Source organism: Leptidea sinapis, chromosome 7 (genome assembly GCF_905404315.1).
Source record: "Leptidea sinapis chromosome 7, ilLepSina1.1, whole genome shotgun sequence".
Classification (NCBI taxonomy): Eukaryota; Metazoa; Arthropoda; class Insecta; order Lepidoptera; family Pieridae; genus Leptidea; species Leptidea sinapis.
In genome coordinates this window covers 4,342,603-4,354,826 of record NC_066271.1, presented here as the reverse complement: position 1 = coordinate 4,354,826, position 12,224 = coordinate 4,342,603, and the positions used below count along the sequence as shown (strand labels likewise).

Sequence of the window (12,224 nt, the reverse complement as noted above, 5' to 3'; positions counted from 1 at the left end):
CTGGTCTTTCAACAAAGGCCTCCTCTAGAGATTTCAACGCCTCTCAGTCTTTCGCTCTTTGGATCCAATCTTAGGCGCAGTGACCGATCGCAGAACACTGGATTCCTGACAATTTAAGTGCTATGATCACAGGGCATTTTTAATTAATTTCTCAGGTCATATTTATTTTCTCGTTATTAATGCTTATTATATTAAAAATATAATGTAGGTTCTTCGCCAGGACATAGCCCCGTGCTGAACCTCTCAAAATCTGGTTCCGGAGACCGTGAGCGTTCAGGACGAGATCGTGAACACGGCGACAGAGGCGAGGGCTCCGCAAGTGGCAGAAGCTCTGCAGCATCACATCGAACTCCTCAACCACCTCGGCTTCCGTCCGCGGCGACTGCGGCGTCACCCCGGTCCCACACGGATGAGAGTGACGCTGCCCTCTCAGATCAAGACGACCATGTAAAAGATGAAGATGAGGGTGAGTGAATTGGTCTTACAAAAAGGATGGATATAATATTATCAGCATGTTAAAAATAGTCGTATATGTTAGGTACAGATAACGCGCGAGTTGAATGCAGAGTTCAGGAATGCGATAGTGCTGTGACCTAATTGGTTGGTCCCTCATGTCTAAGGATTGTGTTCAGCATTAGAGCTGCATCTAGAGCGGATGATCTGCCTCCACCGCGCCTCTTAAACGGTGTAAAATGGTAGAGAATTGCGGTGACGAGTCTTTAATTTGGTTAGTCCATCTTGTCGGATAACAACCCCGCCATTTTCATATTCTGTATAAATGTTGCTGGTATATTTAAAGTTAAGTAGGAGATCCGTAGGAGAACCAAAGTCACTGACATAGCCAGGTGGTTGCGAAACTGAGCTGCAGTGGGCAGGGCACATAGCTCGACGGACAGATGGCCTTTGGGGCAGTAAAGTCCTTCAATGGCGACCACGTACCGGTAGTGTTGCTAGGCCCCCCACAAGATCGCCGGAATAGGTTCCTACCTATGAGGGATGAGGATGAGCGCTGGACCGATCCTCATGGCGATCTTTGGGATGCCTTTTCCAGCAGACATCCAACTGAAATGATGATGATATTATTTTAAGTTAAATCTAATCTTACAATGACTACAATTAGTTTTTACTTCGGTATATTCGCAGACATTACAAGTGCTGCTACCTTATCTATTGCCTCAATTAAAACGGTGCCTGATCGCTCCATGTCCTTGTAAAAAAAGCAAAATCCATTCAAGCTTGATATTAATAACATATTATGAGAAATAACAACCAGAAAGATACAATTGACTATGTGATTGTAGCATTAAAAATTTCCCATCAATTAACTCGTGTAAGTAATTCTTATTGCTGTAAAAGTTATCTATAATGTTGTGTTTGTTGTTAGGACTTCACGCTATGCGCATTCGATCTTATCAATTAGAATTTGCATTTTTACTTTTGAAAAGATGGGAATGTTACTTTTTGTACCGATACTAAGATGAATTGTTTTATTTGCTTTGTAAGGCAGGTTGACGGTTCCGTAAGACGAAATAGAACGAATAGTACATATATGGTTAATGGTTACATAGTACTCTGTCTACGTCTCCGTCATTTGTTCGGTCGAAAGAGCAAAATCTATTCGGCTATGTGGATTGCCAATTCAACAGCAGTACATACGCCTCCAACAAAAACTTCCACAACGATCGTTCTTGTGGGTTTGCATCCAACACCCCCTACTATTTTTATCAGATCAACAGTCCATCTTGTGGGGGGCTGTTCCATATTTGCTTCCTGCCCTTGGTCACCTCTCGAGAACTTCTTTAAAGATCCCATCAATCGCATCTACGAGCAATGTGGCTCACCCACTACTTACATACATTATAATTCACTACAGTATTAGGGGACTAAATCCTCGATATAGTTATTAGAGGCAGCACTGAAATACTAATTATTAAGTACTAGCTGCCCCGAGAGTCTTCGTTCTATCAAAAGTTAATATTAAAAATTAAATAAATATAACGTTCTTCTGACTATCCCGTCACTTAAGTCTCTACAGCAAACGAGGATTCATACATTGCAATAATTTATAAACTTGATGATAATCAGTCTACTATTTTGTGGGTGTATTGCCCAAATTAAATTTGAAAACAAAATTTATGAACGATGGTCTCGAACCCGTGACCTCTCTCGTTCAAAGCGAGCGCTCTTGCACTGAGCCAACCGTACGAGTGACGTATCGTTGATAACTTTTGTATGTCTTGTTCATCTCTCAGGTTGTGGCTTCATCTACAGGATCTACTTTACAGTTGATAACCTGCTCAACCCCAATATTTGCATATTAGGAAATTGACTTGAGATGTTGCCCTTTCAAACCTAAACAATTTGTTATATTTTCACTCACTTCTGAGATTAATAACTCAGATTAAATTCGAAAACATTGTTTTCAATAACAATTTGTACATTATATTTTTTGTTTGGTTACTTGGCGCGTAGACAGATACAGCTGAAGGTATCCCAACGCGGGAGCTGGCAACATACAACTGTCATAAATTTAACTAATGACATATCTCATACATATAAGATTTCTTCGTTAATGTACATTCTAATGAGTCATTTTCTTTCGCGAGCTTTTTGTTCATTGAATCTGTTATCACTTTAAATACCATACACAGCCACACACACTCATCAATCAAAGAGAAAATTTATTACATTAAAATGATTAGAAATTATACAAGAAGATGAGATGTTAGTATGATATATGTTATTTATATACACTAGCTGATTCCCGCGACTTCATCCGCTTACATACATTTACATACCAATAATTCTATCCAGGTAAATTAAAGATCTTATTTTCTTCAGCTGACAATTTTGGCCACGGCATGGCAAATGACATTAGAGGATAACTTTTTAGTTGGTTTTTTGGTAGGCTAAATCCACATTTAAAAATGCATAATCGTGTTTTATATGAAAAAGGAATAAAAACTTTTACAACAAAGTCTTTTTTTAGAAAAGTGACCTATTTAAATTACCAGTGGAAGGCTCCTTTGCACAGGATGCCGGCTAGATTATAGGTACCACAATGTGTAAGCATTGCTGTGTTTCGGTCTGAAGGGCGCCGCAGCTTGTGAAATTACTGGGCAATTGAGACTTAACATCTTATGTCTCAAGATGACGAGCGCAATTGTAGTGCTGCTCAAAATTTTCGGGTTTTTCAAGATTCCAGAACGGCACGGGAAAGGCGTATCAATTACAATCAGCTGAACGTCCTGCTTGTCTCGTCCCAGGACTTTTTGTTTTATAAAATATTTTAAACTCGTGATAAACCACAACCCTAGTGATTGATTGGGTTCTCACGCTTTTCAAGTATTTGTGTACATTCTCTAAGTACAGGATACACGTTATTGTTTCATTAATTAAGCTATTGTACGCCTCGAGTATTAACATTTGCTGCATATTGTTTTGATTTACGATCCCTTGTAACTGTCGAATGCTATTGAAAGATTTCCGCAAGTCGACAAATATTACGCTTAGGTACACATATAAAGGCATCATAAGAGTGTGTTTTTTTTACATTTAAGTCGGTTCGATTCCCAGGCGAGGCAAGTATTTTTTAGAAAATCTTTGAATGCAGAAGTACTAACTTTTAAAAATAACATAAAGTTTTCTTTCAGTAAAAATGCCTATCTTCGATATTTAAGGTACTTTCCCTTCATGTCCCATAACTTTGGGACATCCTGTATATCTATATGTTATACTATTAGTGTGGGGCGACCTGGGGCATTTACGAGTCAGCTCCTTCGCACAGGATGCCGGCTAGATTATGGGTGCCACAACGGCGCCTTTTTCTGCCGTGAAGCAGTAATGTATAAGCATTATTTTGTTTCGGTCTGAGGAGCGCCGTAGCTAGTGAAATTATTGGGAAAATTCGTAGGTTTGACTAGTGTTTAAAAATTAGAACCTCTCTCCTCATTGAAACCTTCTCAGTAAACATTGTAGTGTTAAATTATAATCCCTCGTAGATTGACATCAAATTTGAAATACATAATGCTTACATCATATTTATTTAAAACAATTATTAAAACCACACGAGCTTGATGTCACGACCCACGATTCCACATCGTCGCTTCAGAGAAAAGCATTCATTCAACTTTGAACTTTGTCCATTTCGTATTAACTCTTTCTTTCAATTAACAGCCGATGATTTTGTTACCGCCACTCAGGCGCAAAAGACTGTAACAGACAAATCACACGCTTACAATTTTAGTTAGTATGATTAATCGCATAAGGTCCGTTTCTGTGTGCTTGATTGGTTTCTAATTCTGTTAATTGGTCTTATTAAGACGATGGTGTTGTGACAACTTGGAAGTGCTATCGTGAGCATCGACATTGACGAAACGATGGTGTCTTCATGATGTGTTCAACGTTCGCTATCTTGTCAGTTAAATTAAATGTATCGATAGATTACTTTAGACCGTGAGAGACCCCAATACGAACTTTTTGTCAACTCATTGTTTGATTTTAATTTGATAATAATTCGAGTACTAATACTTAATTAGTAATACATTTGTAAATATATGTTTTATACTTAGATTAAGGATTGGTCTCTGCTGCGTTCCAACTGGATACCGCAGCCGTAGTCGCAAAGTGCGGCAACTTTTACTACGCCCAAATGAGCGTGCTCGAGCCAATCTCACTCTTAAACTTTACTAATAATTGAAACTAAACTACGTTTAAAAAAACCGACTTCAAATGTATATATTTTATCAATATGTATGACCAAAGATTTATTTTGTTTTTTTTTTCACAAGGAGCAGATCTAAGTGACGGCGAGCGGGACCTTCCACAGTCTTCATCACCGGCGGCTGTCAACTACCCTCCCCCCTCCAGTTCGCCCACCTCTGTCCCCGTGGACCCCACGGCTGACACGTTGGTTTCTTCCACGGAAACTCTGCTGAGGAATATCCAGGGTCTTCTCAAAGTGGCAGCAGACAATGCACGCCAGCAAGAGAGACAAATTAGCTATGAAAAGGGTAAGTAATTGTAATATGGTTTAATTTGTTAATGAAGTTGTACTTTTTTTGGGCGTTAGGGAAAAATTATCAGAGTGAATGATTATGATGCGCGCGCACACCGTCACGTAAATTCGACACCATGACGTTAGAATAGCTGTTAACAAGACCATTTGTATCATACTTCAGCTATCAAGCACCTTGTAACTCATATGCCTAGTGAACAACAACCAATGGGCGAGAATTAAATAAATTAAAAAAATGTATAGGTTAGGTATCAATATGATCAAAATATTTAAGAGCTAATGCCAAGCGCGGCTGACTGTTTCAGACTTTTTACTCAAAATCGGTTTCAGTCGTAGACTTAAATTTGTTGAATATACTAGCGTATACATGAATAAATTGTGCAATTGATAAGACCATCTCTATCGAAGCTACTTTTTCTTACTGTAACCAATTTTGACTGACAACATTTTGTCTTAAACAGTCAGCCACACTTGGTATAAGCTCCTCAGTTTTTGAATAAAAAACAAGCTGACGCAACTTTGACAAATCAAATTTGGTCATACATTATCGGTGTCAGGTTTCAATTTCTATTCTCTGTTAGAGATATTCTTGCCTCTCACACGTACTTAAACATTGCTTAGACTTTACTGATGTAAAACTAAGCTTAGTGTGAGCTATGGCACACACACAAACAAAGCCTTGTTCCCGTCCGTTCACTTGCTTCTATCCTTACAAACCTCACGCGCTTCCTCTACATTCATTACTCTTTTCATACGTCATGCTAGCCGGTTGCGAGGGCTTCGGACCTTTCCTTTTCTCAACTCAAAACGTCTCCAATTTTGTCGATGAATGTTCTACGAGGTCTCCCACGACCGACTTACCTTAAATATTTGATAAGTAATTCTTTCTTCACTCATTCGCTCCACGTGTAAGCTTTGATTTCCTTATTATAGTCATTTGACAGCTGAAATTTTGCTGAGTTTAAGCTAAAACAGCCCAATGCAAAAGTCAACTTCGCTTTTTGTCACATTCAGCTAAGTTATACGTAAGTAGTAACTCTGATCAAAGTCTTAGTATACGCTCTACAGATCTAAGCCTTAATCTATCGTATGTACACATATCTACAAGCACAAAGCCAAGTTCGTGCCTTTTGCAAATAGCCGTAGAACAGATGCGCCTGAGTTATAGTCTTCCCCACTATCATTACATACAATTCCATTCGGACAGCATAATTGTTTAATTGATATTTCTGCAAGTTATTTATTCACGTCATTCCGTTTGGCATTTTCACCATGAGAAATATCTTCGTGCGCTATGCTTAACATACTCTTGTGTCTTATAACGGACCTTTATCAGGTACTTAATAACCTAACAGCACGAAGCGCTAGATAAGTCTGCTTACAGCCAGTTATCGATACTTATATTGCGTCTCAACTACTTTGAAATAACTTGCGAAGTATCTCTAATATATAAAATTCTGAAACGGCTTCACCGATTCTCATGAAATTTTGAGTGCATATTGGGTAGGTCTGAGAATCGGACAACATCTATTTTTCATCCCCCTAAATGTTAAGGGTGGTCCGGTCCACACGATTTTTTTTTATAAATTATTTTGTCATATTTTTAAAATTTGTTAGATTATGAGTCAACATTAAAAAATACATACAACTTCAAATTTTCACCCATCTACGATCAACAGTTACTTTCGTATCGCGATTTTAATACCGGCAATACAACGTTTGCTGGGTCATCTAGTAATCTATACATATCTAGAATCGATGTGTCTTTTTGTAATATTAAATAGTCGCTTATTGTGCAATGTTTACTCAAATTTACATGGACTTCTAAATAGCAGAATATCTATTAATTAATTTATTGGCAGTCTTGGCTGATCTTGGAAACGGCTTGATTGTTTTGATGGAAAATTCACTGTGAGATAAAATAATGACAACCAATCTATGGTATGAGCTTCCTTGTTAGGTATTTCTACGACAAAAAGGCTGGGAACGCTCTTGTGATTTTTCTGCTGTTGCAAGAGAATTTGGGCGCCAATGATCATCATTTATTTATGAAACATTCACACAATAACAAAACCCTGCAAAACTATTCTGACAGTTTAACAACATGAACGAGTCCCTTTCAATATAGATATTCACTTATATTAATATTAAATTTACCATAAAGTCCCTGGTATTCAGTAATAAAAAAATATTTCAGTATATGCTCCGTTTGCGTAAGACATGATAATATAATATTATGGCATCATATTATACAATATCAAAATTAGGTTTCAATTTGATGTTATTTTCAAAAGTGTAATGTTTTGATCAAAAACTTTCGAAATTTATTCAACACTAGCTGTCCTGGCAAACATTGTTTTGCCATACAAATTATATATGTAAAACTTCCTTGTGCTTCAACAAATCTATTACAAATGATTTCATTGAGATTGGTCGAATAGTTTGGGAGTTATTAGGGAACATACAAACATACATTCTCTTTTATATATACAAGATAGGTTTCAATTTGATATTTTTTTTTCCATTTGTTTAAGGTCGCTTAGAACAACAAGGTTATCAGCGACCACAAACACAATTACAATAATTATATCAAACTAAAAAGATTAAAAAATTTGAGGAATCGTAGAACATTACAATGCATATTAGAATCACTTAATATTAGGTATCTATCACTACTAATGTTAAACATTTGTCTTTCAGAATATATTCAAAATCTGTAATATTTTGCTCATAAACTTTCGAAATATATTCAACATTATACAGTTTCCACCTAAACAAAAGGAAGTGCGCAACACAATTGTTATAAAACCCATAAAAATACAGCGGAGGAGAAAACACGCGCTTGAAGTCATCATCAAAACTTGAATATCAATATTGCGCCTCGAGCCAATTGTATTAATAAACAAAACAAAATGGGAAATAATAATGCTATAGGCTAACAAAAGGTTCCATTTCTCCCCCCGATATATGAGCGAATGCTAAAGAAATAACCCCCTAAATCCACGTGGTTAAGGCTCCGAATTGCAATGACTATGTACACTAGTAATTTTGTTATTACGTTAATAAAATTATTGTTGATGAAACATTTTTGAATCGATGTGTCTGGCGAACCATACCGTTGAGTTTTTAAAGAAATTACAGCAATCACTGGCTCGCTTTCAATTGATAGGTGGTACTGCCAAAGAGGTGAGCGTTTTAGTTGGTTCTTATTTTTAATATTATGTATTCAATGTGCTTGTATTTTATATTCAAGTCATGTTCCTCTTGCGATATGTAATCTTAAACAGACTTGCCCATATCGTTTTCGTTTTATAAAATAATATACTTACACATATTTGGATAATTTTTCGTTTTATTATTTATGAATTACTAGGCTTCATCGTTAGTTTGCTTTTTATTTATATACGAAATTGTATGCTAAAGCTTTGCAAGAGACGTTTATTCAAACAGTTTTTCCTGTATAAGTGTTTCCGTTATTCAAATCAAATCAAAATTGCTTTATTCACGCGGGTCACGGAAATGACACTTATTAATGTCAAAAACTTTCTTTTCTTATTGAATTTTAATTTAAAAAACCGTTACTTCGTAAAGGGTTGAGCTTTAATGAGGAGAAGTGACAAGAAACTAATTGCCACTCTTCTAAATCAACACTCACACCTTCATCGTTTTAGAAATCATTTCAATTACAATATAATATGTAAAGTGATGCAACAAAAATACTCAAACTTCAATTGAACTGGTTAGGTCATCTATAATAATATTATAAAGGGGTAAGCATTTTGTTCTAATTTGCATTGCGGCCGCATTGTTATACCTGCGATATAGTAATACATGTTCTGTCAAATTTCCTGTTTTTTTTCGACTTTCAAGTACGAACCCCTCAAAGCTATATTTCTTCCGAACGTTCACTCATTGAAAAGGTACATCACGTACATGAATAACACTCCGGACAAATGTTTGTTGTCAACACCCTTCTGTCGCCAGCAAATGGCAGATCCCTATCTGGCCACATTCGCTGGCAATTTTTACACTAGAAACGGTGAGTGGGTGTCGTTCGACGCATTCAATGACTGAGACCTTATCAGATAACTGCAAAAAGGGTTGCGTGAAAAGACTTGCTTTTGATACAACTCATGTCAATCTGTTTCTGCAAATACGACTCAAAAAAAATTGCGTGCGTACAAAGTACACATGTCAGAAGTGAAACCTGATATGAACCTCTAAACTGCATATGAAGTCCTGGTACATGTTACTAGAATGACACTTGATTTCAACCGCTATGAAAGACATTATTATCACCGCTACCATATTTATGTTTTCCTGGTGTCTATATTAAGGTATACTCGCATCATACATAATTATTTTTATTTATAATAATTTGGGAAACTTACAGCTAGCTACAAGTTACCAAATATATGTAAAACTATTCAATAGTATAGGACGAATAGTAGTATGACGCTCACATATGACAATCTCTTTGTCAACTATGATTGCCTGGTACTAAAACACTGTATAATGCTTCCTATCTCCCACGTTAAATCTTATGAATTTATGTGTCTGTCTCTTTTTAGTGTCGCGCTTTAGTTTCATCGACTTCCAAATCACAACGAAACAACTCAAACTTTCCAGAAACCCAAACATCATTACGCAGGCATTCGACATCAAGATATGAATAGTTTATACGCAATCTGTATCAGAATTGCGAATACTTTTCCCTACTTTAAATCAGCCTCTAAGTGTTCACATCTTTTCTCTCTAAAAAAAAAAGAAAACACCGGTAACACGCAGAATCTTTCCGATTGCAATCATCGCGACATAAATCTGCTTCGGCTACCCTTTAATCCTTTATACCTGTTAACTCCACCGCTTAGTTTATTTCTGTTAACGTTCTGGCCCGGTCTTGTTACCGCGCTTTTGTACTCCTCTTTTGTTTTACAACTATCAGTTTTTGTTAAGCTAAGTGCTGTTCAACGGACAAATGGCACATTCGCGACTAGATAGAGCAGGCATATTTTATGGCGTTCTATTATAAAGGGAATTCCACTCCCATATCTAGAGATAGCCGGCTTTGTTGACTATAGCAGTCAATAGTCATGGCCATGATAGTAAATCTAATTCCTCAGTAAGCATTGATTCAAATCTTCCAGCACTTAATCTGAAAATTAATAAGAAGATCTCTGACATCAAAATAAATTATATAATAATAATTTTATGGTAATAACTAGCTGACTTAGCAAGTAATAAAAAAAATTGGGTTATAAAAATAGATGACGACCGATTTTCAGACCTACCAAATATATCGTACATAATTTCTTTTACAATAATAATTATATTCGATTCCCATCTTGCAACCCTATTGCAGATCAGTGGATGGAACAGATAAATATAAAAATCATGATACAAAAATTGTGTAAATCGTAGACGGGTGAAAATTTGAAGATGTATGTATTTTTTAATGCTAACTCACAAAAAAATAAAAAATAAATGGAGGAGTTCTTCTCAGGTCTGGGGCAGTCTCTTTTGAATGGGTGGTAGCTCTTGACGTTCAATAAGTGATTTTGAATCCTAATTTGAATAAAAATATTTGAATTTGAATTTTGAACACCGGGACGCGAGAATTTTATATATTAGATATGTTATATAAGTGAAGTTATATGAAAAACCGGAATACAACATAAGCTGTTGCGGTACAATTTTCAACTTATGATTCTAGATTTAATTGTCATTGTGATCATCGATGTAATAGTTAGGGTTGAAAAGAAATTGTCAACGAATCTCCTGACAAATGCATTAGTTTTGAAGCAGAACGCTCTTACAGAATATTTGATTAAAATATCTGCCAACTTGGATGAGAGAAACGTTTGCTGATTGGAATTGATGTAAATATCTGAAAAACAAATAATTTTCTGAAATTGATGATTGAATTACTTAGGTATATTGTGATAGTTTTAAAGCAAACATCGCAAACATTGAAATACTAAAGCGTCGAGGGAAATACTATCAATAATGTGGAAGTGAGCGATCGGGCAAACATGAACTGGTCAATGATAAAAACTGATGAGCAAATAGACAGACAGGACTTGTGTACTCAGCTAATGGATTCAATTGATATGAAAGCTTTTACAATGCTGACGGGACGCTATTACGTGCGGTAAAATCAAATTAGTGACAAATTGCGATTCCCTTTTTACTTTTCCCAATATATAGATGCTTCAGATGAATGCATTAACAAAATTGGTAAAGAATTGGTGTAATTTTTACGAGTGCTCTCCCAACTGAGTCAAACGTTCAAGTGACGTATCGTCATAAAATCTTGTATGATTTGTTCATGTGTCAGGTTGTGGCTTCATCTACAGGATCTACTTTACAGTTGATAACAGCTGCTCAACTCCAATATATACATGAGACTGTCGTTCTTGCAAATCTAAACAAGTTGTTATGTTTTTAAATTGATAACCCTCATTTCTAGGATTAATACACAAATAAAATTTGAAAACAAAATATTGTGAACGATGCAGGAATCGAACCCACAACCTCTCGCGTTCCGTCCGAATTATTAGTATTTCTATAAATTTTTGACGTTGAACATGGTTTAAGATATCATGTGAAACTCAAAGCAGATTTACAGCTTCAAGTCCACAGTATAGGCACAATACAGTGACAGAACAGTAGCGTTACACAGCTCTTCTTTCTTCAGCTCGTCTCCTTGAAATATATATATCGAGGCAGAGCGTTAGGGTCGATACATATTTGCGTCAATTCGAGTGCTCTGTACTATATTGTGGTATACGTGAGCTGTGGAGTAAGCTTCCATCTTAGTACAAATAACCGCCCGCAGCAACAAGCCACTGCGCTGTCATGAGATGCCCGCCCATTGATAGAACCAACGACGCATTGTTGCAGAACCGTGCCAGCTTTCGCACCATTGTGCTTAAGATGTGCCACAAAAATCGCTAATTCCAATCTTTGTTTGTTTACTCGAATATAATATGTATAATAATTCTAGTAAGCTAAGTTTGTTGCCCTTTTATTGTTCAGCTGCCATTTAAAACATAATGCACGGTCTCCGCTAAATTGGAGCTAAAGCAACAAGCAGCTAATTCTTCGAGGCAATAAATCATATCCATTAGAATGCTGTGAACAGATGTGTGGTTTCGTACCAGTTGATCATGGATCTAAGTAAACAATAAGTGACGTTAGCGCAAGG

General features: G+C 36.4%; 1 protein-coding gene across 11 annotated transcripts in view; it reads left to right on the top strand.

Moving 5' to 3' along the window:
* LOC126965384 (dachshund homolog 2) overlaps positions 1-12,224 on the top strand; it is a 235,616-nt gene that overhangs the window by 155,135 nt on the left and 68,257 nt on the right. For 8 of the 11 annotated variants that reach the window (XM_050808958.1, XM_050808957.1, XM_050808955.1 and 5 more), the window contains 2 exons: positions 209-466; positions 4,791-5,012. In XM_050808958.1, coding sequence (XP_050664915.1) covers positions 209-466; positions 4,791-5,012 — 480 coding nt within the window. The remainder of the gene's footprint in view (positions 1-208; positions 467-4,790; positions 5,013-12,224) is intronic. The other 3 variants (XM_050808959.1, XM_050808950.1, XM_050808952.1) reach the window with 2 other exon arrangements.